The following is an 18,132-nucleotide window of genomic DNA, read 5'->3' on the forward strand; positions in this document are numbered from 1 at the left end:
CATCAGATTTATACAGTAAAGTCCAGTAGAAAGAGAAATGCAAATTATTAAATGAATTTACTAAAATTCAACTACCATGCTCATGTAAAACTTTGATTTTGGAACAAAATGTTTTCTGAACTATCTAATCTTCTTTTCTTTACAACAAATTCCCTCTAAAAACAGTATTTCTGGTAAAGGAAGCTGTTAATTGTTATGCTGTAGGCAAGTCTATTGAATTCAATCAACTTGTAAATCTGAACAGATATAAATTATCCCAGCTAGCAGCCAAGTTCCTGTAATTCTACTGATGGTCAAATTTGTTTGAGTAAAGCCATATAGCAAGAAACAAGGCTTATGTAGTTTGAAATGCACTGTGAGACCCAGAGAAAAAATGTCAGCGCCCACAAATGCAAAGGGAGCACATTTTGCTGTTAACATAAAAACATTTGCAACACAAAGACAAGGATGCCAGCACAAAGGGGACTTTTAAGAAAAGCAACCATTTTGCAGAACTCCAGCCTGCTTTCATAGTTTACCATAAATGCTGTGGAAGTGCCAATGACAATGGCAGCACAGGAACGTGGGAGGACTCTCTGTCTCTTGACCGCGCTCTCAAAGCGGGGTTCTGCAGGAGATGAGCTTGTGATGTGAGACATAAACGGACAAAAAGTAGAGTTAAAAATAAACACCAAAGTTGAGTGCCCTGTAATCATCATGAGAACGGAAAAATAAGTGAGCAAAAAGAAAGCCACCTCATTTCAGAGCAAGGACTATTATTACTTATGGGAACAGGGAATAATGGAAGCTATTGCTTTTCTGAGTTCACATTATGTGCTTTTCCCTTTTGCCCTGAATAGAGCAAAACTTTCTTTCAAAAATATTTTTCTCTTAAGTTTTTAATTAAAGTTTAGTTTTCTAATGCATATTGTGAGATATTGAAAAAATATTATTAAAATGAGAGATCACTAGCATATAAAATAAATGTTCAAATTTTATTATTTCCTGTTAACAATGAGAGAAAGTAAAAAAAAAAAAATCAAAAACTTGGAAACATTAAGACACTAGGTGATGGGACATTCTAATAAAAAGTTAGGAGTGTATAAAGCTTTTGAATGCAAGAGCTGTATCATTGGAACAGCTGAAGACTTTAATAATGAAGGATGGTTTTGGATGCTTATTTATGATTTTATCACCTTTAAATGAAGTACAGAGTTCTGCATTTTGTATTCCCCATTTGCAATGTACTTGCTTCAGGATGCTTGCTGTTACGATTGTATAACACACATTTCAGAGCACCCTGCACTTTTATGTGCTGGAATGACAATGCAAGGCTTGACATAAATAAGGTGAAATGTAATGTGATCATCTGTAACGACTGTACCTGTTTGAGTACTGTTGCAATATAGCAGAAGCAGTACACTTGAGAAGAAGATGACTTTTAAAAACTGGAAAAAGCATTACAGCAGGAGCTGAAATACCTGAAATGAGAATCCAAAAAAGAAAATGTAATTTTTACGTGGAATTTTTCCCTGCTTCCAGCGCTGAATTGCTTACTGGAAAATTTCTAAAATATTAAGCACTACAGAGACATGTTTTAAGTTTTAAAAAGTATCCAGACATTAACCTAAAGCAACAGTAAATTTCTGTGCAGAAGATGGTGAGGGGTTGAAGATATCGACCTGTGGTATAGTGGATGGGGTGTAACCTGCCTGCAGGGGGGTAATTAATTATTATACAAAGTAGAGACACTTCGGCAAGAGAGATGGCAAGAATTCTAGTCCAATGCAGCCTACACGCACACTACTGTTAGAGTACTCTTGTGTGAAAAGTCAAGAAAAGGGGCTTTTTGCTCCTCCCAGGCCTTATAAAATAATAGGGAGATGTGCCTGGACTGGATGAGACACTCTGAACTTTGGGTGGTATTTTACTTCTCAGGTAAAAAAGGAATTTATTGGTTTCAGGATTTCAGGGATTTTAAAAAAAAATCTGAATACAGACTATAATGGGGTTTTATTATATTTCAATAAAGTTTAATAGATGTTATATTTCAATAAAGTTTAATAGGTGAGGGAGAAGATTCCTAGCAAATGCTGACCATGACATCAGCGAGCAAGACATGACAGCCAAGTCGTGGTGACTATCAGAGTACCACAAACCTTAAATAAAAAATGTTCTTTTTTTTTTTTTCCTGGACCAATATGAGTAGTACTTTTAGTACTAAAATATCCACAAGTGAAAACTGCTGGATGGAAGTGCAAAGAATAAAGGACAAGTAAAACATGAAGTACCTGGAGCTGTTAGCAGGGTTTGATGCTCTGTTATCTGAGCAGAATGTACCTCTAAATACTGGCTTTTACTTGGCTCGCTGAGCTGCTCATTTTGTGGCAGACTGGTAGCTGACTGGATAGTGCAGTTTATTCTCTATAAGAATAAAGTTGGTGTGAGGCTATTCCCCCCATTAAGCATTTGCTTGTCAGCAGACTTTTATTTAGTACCTTTGCACAGAAGAGGGAGGAAATAAATAATGACAGTAAAAAAAAAAGATTTGCTCTGGTGAAAACTAAAAATTAAAACTCCAGTGGATGCTAAGGGACTAATTTTCAAAATATACAATAGGCATATTCACCACTGTTCTTTTAGCATTTTAAATTCATCTATGTTTTAACACTCATGTTTTATAAGTTTCTCCCCTCACTTATTTTAAATCTATACAATTTCTGAATATATCTGTCCTGGCAGTGTGTTGGAGTGGGGAAGTACATGTGAAAGCCATTCTCTCTGTTAATAATAACAGAAAATATTCACAATTCAAAACATGAAGTGTCACAATTGTGCGAGAGCAAGAGCTGCACTCAGCCTGTCATGAGTTAATGCCAAAGCCATTTTTGTAGCCACTATTTGAGAGAGAAGACATCTTAATTAAACTCTGCCTTTGTTGAGAACATCAGAAAAGCTACTGACAGAGTGTTCATGCTAACTGCAATCATGCATCCTGCCATCACCACTGACAAGGGACAAAAGCAAGAAATGTGGGCTGCAAGTGGCTGCTGTCACACAGATTGCTGTGAAAGAGAGGCTTAAGGAGCTGTTGCTTTGTCCATTCAGTACAGCTTCGAATTTTAAGAGACAACCTCTAATAATGACAAGTCAGAATAATTTTTCCCAATGTAGGGCATTGCTGACATGTTATGCTGAACTGTCCAACCTCAGAAAGTTGGTTTTTTTTAGTTTCATTTGCCCTGAAATCAAGGTGTTTGAAATGAAATACAAATTATATTCTTGTCAAAATAACCTAACTCTGGCAGCTAGGACATAAAGAGAACTAAATTTCTATGGTAAAATCATAAGAACCAGGAGCTCTTTGAGGTTGTCTGCTCTCATCCTGTTTCTGGTTTATTTTTTTGCTATACTTTCTTGCCGTTTTCTTTCTTTTATATGTGGGAAGATAAAAGCAAGTGTGGGGGTTAAAGGGTAAGAATAAATGCTGGTCTGTCTGTCTTTGTCACTCTGGTGGGAGTTATAAAAAGGTGACACACGTAGTACACCTGTGGACAGGCAGCACCAGTCTTCTGCTGTTGTTTCTGGGCATTGTTACTCACTCCTGCTATCTAGCTGACAGAAAAAAATAAAAGAAAAAAAAAAGAAAAAAAAAAGAAAAAAAAAAAAAAAAAAAAAAAAACCAAAAACCCCAAACAAACAAAAAAACAAGTGTGGCCAACAAGGATTTGAGAAACTCATTTGCAAATCATCTGAAGCAAAGACTGTTCCCGTAATACTATTAAGAGACAAAGGGTAGATAAAATACTACAGAAATACAGGGGCTAGCAGATTTCTCTTCTCTGCTTGCTGCTCAGATGTCTCAAAAAGGATGTGAAAGAGTAATTTATCTTTTTGCAACAAGAAGAGATAAACTTCTTGCCTGGCAGGATTGTCTGCTTCATCTTGGAGATATTTACCTTGAAGCTGTATGGAGTAGTCTTTGTGACTATTGCTTATTATGACTTGCATCAAGATTGGTGTGGCATTTTATTTTCATTTAGATATAATTTTGGATAGCTGGTAAAGCAGGGTTAATTTTAAATAATGCTTTTGATGAAAACCGATGAATGATTATTAGAAACTATATTTAACTTCAATTTAGAAAAATTAATAGAATGAGTATAAAAAATAACTTTGAAAGTGACTTCTAAGTTTGACATTTTTCCCTTGAAGCAGTAGCTGTAAACAGCTGGTGACAGTGAGTTGACTGTATTTTGCCTTCCTATGAAACTTCTTTGCGCTAGAAAATATTGATAAATAATCATTTATTCATGATTCATTTGGTATAGGAAGTATTTTTCAAAATGCTGATACTTTTCCTCTGAATAATTTAAAATATATAGTTTTAATAATAATTCTATTATACTTTTATTTAGTGTTTAAAGATGCCTTTTTAATGAGTGTTAAACAAGCATGTTTAAAATTGTCAATTTGAAGTGCACATTGAAAGCATATATTGACTGGAATAGTACCTGTGTAAAAGGAACTCAGTTTTCATTTTTAAACTATAAAAATACTTTTGAATCACCTCATGAAATTGGTGGATATTGTACATTCAAATGAATTACAGTTTAACATGTTTAAATTTCTAAAAATATTTGTTTCTGAGTATTCATATAGAAGACAAACTATTGATAATGTAAAAATTAACAGGAAGCAAAATTTTCAGTTTAAATAAATTTTAAAAATTTAACTTGGAATATGCTTATATGTTGATCTTTTATTGTCCATATTATTTATTTCCATGCCTCAGAAGTCCTACAGTGTTACTATTTATAGTAACAGTTTTTTATTATGTTTACAGTTTAACTTGTATTTTTAATTCAGATGGGTTTATTGTTTAATATGACTTTGTAATTTGGATATTCAATAAAAACATTTGCAGGATAATTTCATAGAACTGAGCCTCTACAGAAATTTCAGTACATACCATTTAGAGGCAGTTTTGTTTATCACTGTTTGTTTTCACATCCCCTTAGGATACTCTAAGTAACCCAGCATGATTAATTGTGAGAGCAATTATACACAAATTTTGTATTCTGCCCACAGGCTTGCATGAAAATACTTTCTGTCTTCCTTTGAAGTTCACATGTTTATTTTATTATATATCTGTATCAAAGTATTTATGAATTTAATTCATTGTTGCACAGCTAAGCATATGATATAGATATTTTATGTACTGGCTGCCTGGAACTGGGCCTAATAGTTAATGTTTAAAAATATTAATACTGATATCATGTAGAGGTAGTTCTGTTGAATTTTTAAAAAGATGTGATGCCTTCTTTCTCTGAACCCGTTTTGCAACAGCTCAGTTTGTGGTTTGTTAAGGTGACATCTGTACTGTGAATCAAAGAGTTTGTGACTCAGCACCCCCTGCCCAATTCTTGGCAGTTTTCATAAATGCAGAGTATTAAATGGAGAACCTTCATTGTTCCAAGCTACCTGGATTTCCCGTAGCTTTATCTTATTGAGAGCTTTTCCAGCTTTTTCTTTCTGCTGAACAAAGGTTATTCTTGCCCTGATTGTGAGTGTTATTCCCTGGGGGGTGGGAGAGGGCAGGTGAGTTGGATCTGCTCCTAGCTTGGTTAAAATATTCTGGGAACTTCAGATGGTACTGTTACAAATTGCACCCGATAAGTTTGCCACTTTTGATAGGGAAGGAAACAGACCATTTCCTCCCATTTTCCTTAAAACTTATGTGCAGTCCAGTAAGTTGCTAACACGTATGAAACCAATAGGGTTTTTCAAATATTTTGTTAGTTTATATAATGGACTATACTTGTTGCTGAAGTCTACAATTTTTTGCAGGGTTTAAGCTTTTGACTGTGAGTATTTCGGGTGTTCTTTTTTTTTTTTCTGTTTTACCTGTATTAATTACAATGAAGGATGTTGGAGGTAGAGAACAGGACATAAAACTGACATAACAACACTCTGCAGAGAATTTTTTCTCCATCTCCATCAGCACACATCCTGTTGTAGTACTTACTTTTAAGACAGCATTGCTGCTTCACCAAACATCCTCCTACACTGAGAGAAGTAGGGATAACTCTTGGAAAAAGTTTTGAGGCTAGTGACAAAATATGTTTGTCTTTCAGATCCCCAGCTCAAGGGTATAGTGACCAGGTTATATTGCAGGCAAGGCTACTACTTGCAAATGCACCCCGATGGAAGTCTCGATGGAACCAAGGATGACAGCAGTAATTCTAGTAAGTGACTGCCCCAGGGGAATGTCGTAATCGCACACGCAGACCGCATCGCTCGAATGTCTATGCACAGGCACCCTGGTAATGCCTGCCTGCCTGCCTGCCTGCCTTTGGAGGGTTTCTGAATGTGTTTTGTCCCAAGGAGGAGGGCTCTGTCCCTTTGAAGCCTGGTGACCACCAGCATGGCTCGTGCAGGACATTGGCCTAAATGTGTTGCCTCTGAAGGGGAAGGCGTTAAGAGCTCACAGACCTTAAGAGGGAGATATTTAGGCCAATGAATGTCTTCTGGTGATTTTATAAAAGTGACAAAGTGATATTAAAAGAAATTTTTAATAAGAACTCTTTGTCCAACACAAATTTCTTATCTTTCAATAAATAACAAAGAAATAACAAGACGTGGAAACTAAATTTCCCAGAATAATCTGAATTTACAAGCAAATAAATGTATGCTAAACTATCAAAGACCTTCATAAAACACATGCTAAATTTCCTTGCTGAAGGTACTAAAAAATTTGGGGCTAAAAATCCTATGCCAGCCAGAATTCCAATGATGTTAAGAGATTTTTTGCCACTGTAGAGATGGCAAAAGTGGCAGTTTTTAAAAATGTTCCAAAAAAAAGAGGTCTTGAAAGGCTGTGTGGGTTGCTGCTTTGGTATGCTTTTCCTGTGATACTGCTACATATTTTCATTCAATGAGCATATATATAACTGTTTGATAACTTCAGCTGCGAATGGTAATCAAACAAATCTATTCTTACTCTAGAAACAGTTAATTTGTGTTTTGTTTATTTTAATTCTCATTGCATATTTAAGTAACATTTCTGTGCCATCTTGAATTTTATTTTAAGCACTTTTAATAAACAAGATTTATTTTCTTATTATGCATATATAAATAACCCCTTAGTTTCCTTAAAAATGTTGAAATTAGGCTGCAGAAATTAAGGTATTTGATGTTTCTGCCTTACATTGGTAAGGTTCCTACTTTAGTTGATGCACAGCTGTAATTTATAACACCTTTCATCACCAGATAGCATGATCATCTTTTATTGTTTGTTTTGGAGTTTTTTAATAGAGAAAAGCTGTTTAATATTTCTTTACGTGTATCTCTCTGCTTGTTTTCCAAGTGTTTTTGTTTCCCTTCCATGTCCTCCCCATCCCACCCTCGTCCTTGTTTCTTTTCTTCCCTCCACGTGTCTATCTCTCATGCCCATAATTCAGTACTGGAGTACATGCTAAGACCTTAAAAAAGACAAGATTATTCTTGTCTAGAAGCTTTGCCTAGATGAGGTCTAAGAACTCTCTTAGGGTTTAAGTGCAGATCTATGTCCTTCTGCCCATCTCTCTTATTCTCAGCTTCAGCAAGAAGGTGTGTATGTATGACTGCAACAATTTTTATTTCTGAGAGGTTTTTTACCTCTAAGCTCTCTATGGATGTGGAGTCTTTTCAAAGCTAGATCACAGTGGCCTTAGTTTTCTCTCTTTGATGTTGTCATCTTCACAAATTGTCCCCCCCCCCTTTTTTTTTTAACTCTTTCCCCTCTTCTGTTCATTTCTGAGCACCTCCCTTATTCTTCTTTTTTCAAAATACAGAATGAATATTCTATATTATAAATATTCTGAAATATTGATCTTCTCTAAACTCAGCCAAATACCATATAGAAGTATTGTGTATTTTGGATAAATATTGTTAGATATTTTGTTTTACTCCAAAATTATTTTTTGGCTAAAAAGTTGTGGAGGTTTTTTCCACAAAGGCATTTTTTTCTGTCTTTAACTGGTGGGATTAATTTTTTCTTAACTACTCCAATTTTCCAATATTTTTCATAAAGACAGTTTAGAACAGAAGAATGCAAAATTAATGTGTTTGCCAGGAAGGCCTACAGTCTACATCTGAAATTTTGTTGGTATATATGTATCAACACTATATTAAGAGCTGAAAAGATTTACCTATTTGGTATATTCATTATTGTTTGTTTCTTTTGTGCTGCCAGTCTTAGTTTTTTTCCCTTTCCCATTTGTTGACTTTCATTTCCTTTTGAACTTCTTTTTTTCCTACTGCTTTTTTAGTACAGCATATGTTGTTTTTCCTTCTCTCTTTCACTTTAAAACAATATTTTTTTTCATGGATAGAATTTCTAATGTTTTGATATTTTGTTTTTTTAGTTGCTTAGCATGATAATTAGCATGAGGCTTACAAGTGAATAATTTTGGCAGCTGCCCAAGGGAGAAAATCCTGCTTCTGACTGTGGTGCTTGCAGGCTGCCCATTTAGTGTGCCCAGTGGGTGAAGGGATGGACATGTATCAGCTGTCCACAGGATAGGTAGAATACTTACCTGGATAGTGAGGATGACTTCCATTCAAAGTGTGTTTCATAAAAAAAGGAAATACAGACTGCCAAAGGGTGTGCATCTCTGCCAGCTTTCCACCTGTCTTCTGCATTATTCGCTGTCCCTGACGTGAGCCCACTGAGTAACTGGGTGTCAGAAAAGCCAGAGGGAGCAAGGAGTGAGGGAGAGAAAAAAGATGGAGTTTCTTTTTTGTCTTCCGCAAGGAAACTTTGAAGCTTAGTCATGCTGCTACTTCTTGTGCTGTTGCCATGTATTCTGTGTCAAGCAGTTAGTCTTCAAGTATTTGAAGTTAAAATTCCCTCAAGTGCCTATATAATTTTGTACTCATTTTACGTGTATGTCAGTAAACATAACTTCACACACTTTTGGAGTCACAAAGGTAGCTCAAACTAAGATTAAGATTTGCTTCTATCTGAAGACAAAACAACTCAGTCATCTGAGCTGTATCAGCTGTTTTAATCAGCTGCTTATTGTCCCAGTTTGAGTAAAGGCTAGAGACTGCAGAGAGAGATGACAAGATTTTTAGTGTATCACTGTGTACAAAAACTTGCATGAAAAAGGAAGAAGGACGTGATGTGTAATTGCATGAATGTGCTTTTGTCTGCTCATGTTGATGGCCATGACATTAGAGCCCAGCCTAAACAGACCAATAGGTTTCAGTTCATTGTTGTAATTTGTTTTCATAACTTTTCCAAGATAATGATGCTTCATGAAACAATGGTAATTAATGCACCTGTTGGTTAATGGTGCTGTTTCCTTAAATCACTTCCCCAAATTAAGGCTGTTAGCCAAACAATCTTGTGTGTTCAGTCTGTATTTTTTTTTGCCTCAGTCTCAGTGATATCTTGGTTTAGCTGTTTTATTTTTTTTCATTTAATTTCTCTAATACCTTTCAGTTTCTGGTTTGCTTTTTTGTCTTGCTTGTAGCAAAGGCAGGAGTGACTGTGATTAAAGCTGTAGCTTTGGTTACTGAGGTCCTACTCAGTGTAGCTGTCACATTCACTCTAATGTTCCTGGACTTTACAGGTGCAGATGCAGCTTGCTTCACTGGCCTCATCTTTATTAATTAGGAAAAACAAGCTCCTGCACAGAAATCATAAAGAGATAGAAATTATTTCCATATGTGCTTGTAGTAACAAGCATTATATTCTCCTGTCCTCTCCACCTAAATCAGCTCAGTTTTAGGCTTTGGTCTCTCTTCAAAGTTTTGTCTCATGATTGAAGGGTAGGTGTAGTTGGAAGACTAATTAATTTGAGAAGTAGACAATTACAACTTTTTAATTTCTGAGACTGAAACCCTGAATCTTTCAGCTCTATAGCTTTTTAAAATTCACCTAGAGTATCTCAGCCAACAACCACTCCAAAAATGCAACGTAAATGATGATACTTTCCTTTATAGTTGATAGACCTGATTGTAACACTGAAATGTTGCAATTTGCAGCCCTTATGAAATTACAGTTGTGTTTACAACATGTTTATAATATTCTCTGATTAAAAGAGCATTACCTATTTGTAGTCTTATTTCATAAACTGATAAATGAAAAAGTGAACATTATCCAAGAAAGTTTTACTTGGCTGTGCTGGGCACATCTTTTATTATGCTGCAATGTGCTTTACTTCCTTTGTGGTTCTTGGTACCTGGTAGAGTTGCTCTTCAAGAAATCCTGCAGCCATTTAACATTCCTTTATTTTCATCTTTTAATGCATACTTCTATTTATATTTTCCAAATTGAATGTGGAAGTATTATCTTTTTAAAGTCTTTATAAAATACCTACCACTATCATATTTTGGTTTGAAGGTACTCATAAAATAACCTTTCCAGCACCCTTGTAAAGTAAAGGAGATAATTAGATAGAAATAAAGCACATAAAGATCAGGGGAAAAAACACCTGCAGTGCTGTTAAATTTGGATTAATGAATGTTAATTTTGGATTACTGCACTGAAATATCTGCAGCCTGATGCTTGTACTGGTTTTTACTGAAGCTTGTCTTCAAAGAATTATACAGGCATTTACTCATCTATTTACATCACCTCTGGGAGTTAGGTAAGCCTGTTTCTCCCACTGGGATAATCTTAGTCTGACAGGTAAATGTTCAGTCATACTCCAAAAAAAAAGTTTTAATTATGTCTTCTGTAAGATTGGGCAGCTAGAATTGGTTTGCTCCATAAGAAATGGATGGACAAATCTCTAAACACCGAACCCCTTGCAGTCATTGCCAATCTAAAAGATGTTTTGATGGAGTTGACATTTTTGCCTGTGGGCCTGCAGATGAAAACAAATTGAAGAAGTAGTTGCCTTGATCTGATTGGAGATTTGGTACTGTGGAAAGTTTTGTTACCTGCCATAAGGGAAGTGTCTATGCAGAAAAGGCTGCAAGTTTAGAACTCTTAGAGCAGTCAGTGTGTAACAAGATTCTTGAGAAAAACAATGATCTGTAATAGCAATTTTCTTGCAGCTACAAGTCAGTTGTACCTAAATAGACTTCCACAAGTATATGGAAATATTTGATTTCAGGAATTTCAGATTTCAAGTTAATGGACTGTGTTGGTATAACATAAAAGAAGGAAAAAGTTATACGGTGGTTTTGTGTTTTGCTCAAGAAAGGAGTGATTGCTTATAAAAAAAGTGGACTCAAACTTTTGCTAAAACTTTTTTAGGATTAGAACCCAACTCAGATTTGGAGTTCCTGCAAGTCTCCTCCATGAAACCTAAACAAATAACCCTTTCTCATGCCAGTTGTTCTGGCTAACTGTCCCACCCCCATTTTTGTTGCAGGAGTAGGCTTGCAGGCTTAGGAAGAGGCAGGGAACCCAAATGCTTTATACCTGTGGTTTAGATAGAATACAAAGCAAAGCTAAGGGAGTGTGCACTCTTAGCACTGACAAGGAGAAATTGTTTTACTTGCCCCATTTTTTGCCAATCAGTTCCCTTGTCTTTCGTGATGTTCCCACATTTTACTTATATTTGGAATTGCCAGGCTTTGTACTTAAGCATTCAGCATGGGACACTGAGCACCACACACTACTGTATTTCCTGGGCTGTTGGGGGTGCCCTCACCCTCAACTCATCAGTGGACTCCCTGAACTGGCTTTAGGCACATAAAGATGTTCAGAGACCTCACTCCCCAGGTTTTGGTTTCAGATAATTTTCTTAAAGAGAGGAGGAATCAGAGGACGTGGCTCATTTTAGCTACCCCCTCAGATAAGAACATATGTTTGGCTGTGCGGAACTGGAATGCCAGCAGACTAGAAAGCTTTCTGCTTTTCTCAGAGCAGGTTTTTACTAGAGTGAGGTATGCCAAAGGTGAATCCTAGGAATGTTTGAAATGTGTAATTGAATGCAAAATCTTGCTCAGTGAAGTGTACTGCCCAGCCAGGTTCTGGAGAAAATCGAATTTCCTTTGGCCAGCTTCAAAGTGCATTAAAACCACATGCTGTGCCTTATTGGTGCGTGTTTTGCTATCCCCAGTATGAAGCACATTGCTGAACATTTGTCAATCAATAGCTGAATGTAGACTGGTCTCCCTAGTTTCCCTCAAGTATGGAGGATTCTGTGAAGCTTATTGAATATTCTGACTGTGCAGAATTGCAGCATTTCAGGTCACACTCTAAAATTTTAAGGGTTTAGACTACGGAATCTCTGAAAATCTCCAATTAAAATCTGGTGGCAGTAAAAGATGCATTACATGCCTTCCACCGTGCTTTCTGAATTCACCAGCAACTATAAGCCACTTCATTAACTTTGTAGGCTGCACAGAACACAGGCCTGTAATTCTTGTTCAGTGGTGGTTGTTTTTTTTTTTCTTTCTAGCTTTGGTGCTTTATTTTTATTGGTAATATGGTAAATAATATCTACATTTCAGAATTTTTGACTGAACCACTATGACTACGTGTTATTTTTTAGTTATTTTTCATTAGCTGACTTACTTCTCATGGCTGACTTGTCTTTTATGTTCACCTCTTTTCTTTATATAAGTATTGTTTGTTTTTCCTTCCTTGTGTCCCTTCAATTGTTTCTTCAGTCCCTTTAGCATGGCCCCTGCAATTTTTTTTGGTAGGAAAAATCCCAAACTCAATTGCTGTCTGATGCTTTGTTTTGCTGTGACAGACTCCCCATCCAATACCCACATCAGTGATTTTGCTGGTTTTGACATTGTTTCATTTGAGGATAATGAAATGAATGGACAATGAAGAGTTTATAACTAAATTTTGACTTCCAAAGTACATTGAACTAAAAGCCCTCAAGCCATGCAGTCTTTAACGTATATACTCTTAGGATATCTTTTCTGTGAGTGCCATATTTCACTGTTTTACATTTAATAGAGGGAGCCTTATCTGTACCAAATATTTTTTTTAGTAAACAGCACTGTAATATCTTAGCATAATGGAGAATTTTGGAAGTGACAGAAATTAAAATTTATTTGTGCTAATTCTTTGTTCTTCTGGAGCTCTTTTCAATATATTTTTCTTTTTACTGCTCTATGAAGAACTCTACTACAATTCCTAGCTCTGTATTGGCTTTGTGTATTCCTAAAATTATCTGATGTTACATATTATTTTTCTGTGTGACAATGCCAAAGGAAAGGTTTCTCTTTTTTTATATACATGCCTACATTTCTAGTAGTCTACCTATGAGGTTTTTTTTTCTCAGTTGTAAAGACTTGATCATATTCATCATAAACAAACTGGATACATTTTTTTTGCTTTGACCAAACAGGAATTTTCACACCATGAGAAATGTATTTATCCTCTGCAATTACATGATTATTTTTCTCCTGGTTTGGGCTTTAGCTATGGCATCCTGATTACAGATAGCCTTATCCAGTACACTTTTTGGTCACACCTATGGATGTCTTTCTTAAATTTTGAGGAACTCACTGTAGGTGTTACTGCGTTCCTGACACCTGACTTGACACCTGACTTGGTAGAAACACAGTCCCCACTGCATATGTTGGATACACAGGTTGTGCTTTTGGTTTTCATCCAAGGACTTGGGAGTCCTTGGCTTATCCACTGTGGAAAAACATTTAGCATAAACTCTGTCTCATCCAGGCCTTTTCTTCCAAAACTGATGTGTGATTTGCATCTAGTTTTCTAGCATGAATCAGTAAATGTAATATAGGTGTGTGCTGGCATAAGTTTTAGAAGAATTGGTTCATGCCACCTACTTATACAACTTGTATTTTTCTGTGGTGAGGCTGGTAAACTCCCACTCTTCACACTGGTCTTTTTTTGCACAGTAACCAAAGTTGTGGCTGTTTGGATTACTACAGAGGTATATTGTATTTCTAGGGTATTTGTTATTAGGTGGCTTTCTGATTATTTTCTAATTATTACCCCAAGTACTGTATTCTGTTTAATAACATTTATGCCCATTTAGAATCAAGCACATATTTCACTGCTTTTATGAACTATAATAAGCCTCTGTCATTACCTGACACCATTTGATACTGCTTGTATCAAATATATCATTCAAAAAAGAAAAAAAAATTAAAATCACAGATCCCTTGACATCAGTCTTTGATGAAGGCACCTTTTAGTTGAAAATCATAAAAATGCCCAGAAAAATAAAGAGCTACTTCCCAGAATCAAAGAAGCAAGATTTTCTGAGTTAGTCTAATTTTAAAAGCATTAAAAAATTATGCAGTTTAAAATGGAATTAAACTGTTTTTCTTTATTTTCTGCTAATGATGTTTATTAAACTATTGTATTAACTGTAGCATATTTATATGTGGTCGTGTGTTTTCTTCACAGCTTTATTCAACCTTATACCAGTGGGACTTCGAGTTGTCGCTATCCAGGGTGTAAAGACTGGGTTGTATATAGCCCTAAATGGAGAAGGTTTCCTCTACACATCAGTAAGTACCTTGCTGGACCCTGTTTAGGAGGCACAGCTGAAGTTGAAATCTACACAGGAATGAAACTCCTGTCCACTTTTAAGAAGTTCTGTAATGTCTGTCTATGTTGCACACACCATGCTTGTGTGTAGCAGTATCTGTAAATGGGACACAGTAGAAATTACTGTGTACTACGTGTGAAAGTCTGAATGTGAGCAATCCTAAAAAAACACACCACAGAGCTCTTTTCCTGGCAGGCTGTCATGCTAGAGTGCCATATGCCCCAAAGATTGCAATTTTCAACTCAATTCATCAAAATGTTTAAATAAAGACCTGCAATTATTTTCTTTGTGACTTGTTGATCAGAATCTGAAAACTACTCCAACCATTAGATAAGATTTATGAGTGCAACTTCCATCTAAAAGGTCATTAACAGCCTTCTGGTTTATCACAATAATCTTGTAACTGTATGTTTACTGTTACTGATTTTTTTTATATCAGGTATAAGGAGAGACTATTACCTCTGTAGAACGATCAAGTTTTTAAAAAGTCTTTTGAGTCACAAATAAGATTGCTGGATAAAGTGACTGGAAAGACCTCAGATTGTTTATGATATTTCAAATGATTTGATGCTAATCACTCAGTGTGTTCTGAATATAAAATTCCTCAGTTTTGGATAAGTTTAGGGTCTTAACTTCCTCTGAAAGGCAAAGAGCCTTTCATGTGAACAGGCAGTTCTGTCAAGTATTAACAAGGTGGCTTAAAGGATTTTTCATTACTGTATTTTTATTGACATCTATGTTAAATTTATTTACATAGTGTTTGTTCCATTTTTTACGTCACATAGTTCTTAATTCCCAACAGAGTTACAATACACTGCTTTGTTTTCAATGTCTGTTGAAAGGAAATTGGAAAGATTAAGTTTCTGATGCCCTGAGGGAAAGTATTCTGTTTGTTTCAAACACACAATTGTCTTGCAAAAGCTAATTAGGAAGAAAAAATGGAACTAAACTTGAATGCCAATGTCAAGACAAAGAGAAAATTCCTCCTCATATAATGCCTGCTGGAAATTCCAGCATTATTGTCTACATTTTATTTACATCTGTTCAAAATAAAAATTCTATCACAGGAAAACATGCAATATTTGCTATCAGAAGGAAGAAAACTTGAAGAAAATACTTAGTGCTATTAGAGAAAATGAATTACTGACTTTCCAGTTCCATTGCATTGTGGGGGGAGGTAATTTCTGGATCATGGCATGAAGAGCATTTTTTTTAATGTCTTGGCACAGTGAAGAGTACATTCTTGCCCAGCACTGTTCCTGAAATACGTTCTCAGTCCTCCAGAAAGAAATACAAATTTGAGAAGATGTGCTATTTCATGATGGTTAATTTTGCAGGGGGACCACACGTGTACAAATAGTGGTAGGCACTGTTTTTATGTATTATTTTGGAAATGATTCAAGTTAAATGAAGTTAAGTGAGGCAAGAAGTGAGTGTTTTTATAATGTACTGATTACTCTTCCTTGTGCAGAGAATGAAAGATGAGTGGCCCATTAAATTACAAATTGACACATAATAAAACACAGCAGAAGACTTTTTTATGTCTACGAAATTATTTTCAACTCACACTTTTTTCAAGAAGAAAAAACATTTGATCAAAAATTTAAAGGTATTGGTTTCAAAACATCTGTGCTGTAATACAGGTTTGTTTGTTTCATATTAGTGTATTGACAACACTGGTAATAGATTTTTGTCTCAGCAATTGCCTGCTTTCACCTTAAAGACTAATGCATTTGAATATAAAATGGTAAAGCATCAGAGAGAAGTCTGTCTTCTCCTGAGGATCAAGATGAAAAAATAGTGTATGCAGATTTATATATCAACATTTGTGGATTTTTTTTTTAATCAATCACTTTCTATTACTGTCTTGGTGGACTTTTTGACTCTTTTTCACACCTGTGTATCTATTGCAACTAAATGCAAAAGAAGCTCTGTATTACAGGTCACATGTTTTTCCCTTGGCTGTTTAGGAGAGAATGGGAAAAGAAACTTTTCTGTTTCATATGCCAACTGCCATCACTGAAAAAAACTGCTGCATAATGGGAATGCTAGTTAAAATGTACATACACTTATTTATATTTATATTTATATTTATATTTATATTTATATTTATATTTATATTTATATTTATATTTATATTTATATTTATATTTATATTTATATTTATATTTATATTTATATTTATATTTATTACCTATTTCTTATAAAGATTTTAAAAAAGTAAGCATGCCCTGTAGACTAAGTAGCATTTTTAGTCTAAGTTGAGACTGAAGTTTTGTATAGCCCTTCTTCCCATCACATTCATATTCACAGTATATAAAGGCTGTATCTTGTGAGAATACCCTACATGTTGATGCCTCTCTTCAGAGACTGAAAGCCCCAGCTCAATTATTTTTATCACAAGGTTCACATCACATTAACTAATTAAGCAACAGCACTGACAGGAAAGGTATTATGTGTGAAGCTGCTGTGTGTGCTTTTCTTCATTTTTAGAAGAAAATGAAGGTATGGTGACAGAGTAGTTTTACAAACAGTTTGTAAACTTTCAATGTCAAATGAAAATTTATATTGTTTCTTGCCTTTTTAAAAATAATTTTTTAATGGTTGTTTGCATCAGTTTGAGATTCAATCCTTTTTTTCCACTTTATTCTCTCATATTTAAGATTTTTTTCAACTATTTCTCAGAATTAGAACTAGAAAAATGTGCAGAAACTTCATAGAAGAGTGCTATGTCAGTATTTCTTGGAACAGAAACAGGAGGACAGCAAATTGTGTAGGAAGATCAGTCTCAAGAGCTTTTCATACCTATTTTGCCTGCTGAAGCACTTGAGATTTGTGTTCTGTCCTTTGAGAATTGATTGAGCCAGGGTCTCTAACATACATTATCAAAGTCTTGTCAAATAAAGAAGAATCTTTGGAGTTTGATAGGGTTTTGCAAAATTCCGGAGAGAAATTTTCCAATTCTTTTGCAATTAATCATAACCTGATTTTTTCTATGCATTTAAAATAATTATTGTAATACCATAATTAATTATTTTCTATCATATGAAATATGAGAACAAGAGCCTTTTCATGTTGTTTTTCCTTGTTATTCTAAGGGTTAGCTCACTTAAAGACTATCCATTAAAGTCACCTATTTTGAAGCTTTGGATTGCTGTGTCCAACTTTATTTCTCAGCGTGTCTATATTTACATATGCTTATATCTGTATATTGATATGTATCTGGTCGTAAATAGGATACATTTACTACTGATAGCTTTCCAGTTCTATATGTATGTTAGTGAGCAATGAGAAGTATTAAAGTGAGTTGAAATTAATTTTAGATGGCTTAATGAACTGTGAATAATTTAATATTTATGACTGACTAAATAACTGTGAAAGCTAGTTGGAGAATGTGGATTTTTCCACAAAGAGCTATCTCAGTTACTAGCAAGAATTTGAAATTATAGTTATGGACTTCATATGTCAAAGTCAAAAATTATGCCTTATTCCTTTCTTAATTTTGAAAGGATGAGCAAGATGAGGTTTTATTTCCAGATTTTGTCTTGTCAAAATCAAAAGCAATGAAACTGACTCCATGCACTGAGAAAGGGAGCACAGCTGCAGGGATTCTCCATGGGGAACAGGTATTGCCTGCAGCAGGAAGATGGCAGTGCAG

General features: G+C 35.1%; 1 protein-coding gene across 5 annotated transcripts in view; it reads left to right on the plus strand.

The window, feature by feature from the left end:
- FGF14 (fibroblast growth factor 14) overlaps positions 1-18,132 on the plus strand; it is a 382,286-nt gene that overhangs the window by 281,122 nt on the left and 83,032 nt on the right. For 4 of the 5 annotated variants that reach the window (XM_064408332.1, XM_064408336.1, XM_064408337.1 and 1 more), the window contains 2 exons: positions 6,117-6,227; positions 14,330-14,433. In XM_064408332.1, the coding sequence (XP_064264402.1) occupies positions 6,117-6,227; positions 14,330-14,433 (215 nt within the window). The remainder of the gene's footprint in view (positions 1-6,116; positions 6,228-14,329; positions 14,434-18,132) is intronic. The other variant, XM_064408334.1, reaches the window with a different exon arrangement.

The sequence above is a fragment of the Passer domesticus genome, chromosome 2, assembly GCF_036417665.1.
Source record: "Passer domesticus isolate bPasDom1 chromosome 2, bPasDom1.hap1, whole genome shotgun sequence".
NCBI classification, from domain to species: Eukaryota; Metazoa; Chordata; class Aves; order Passeriformes; family Passeridae; genus Passer; species Passer domesticus.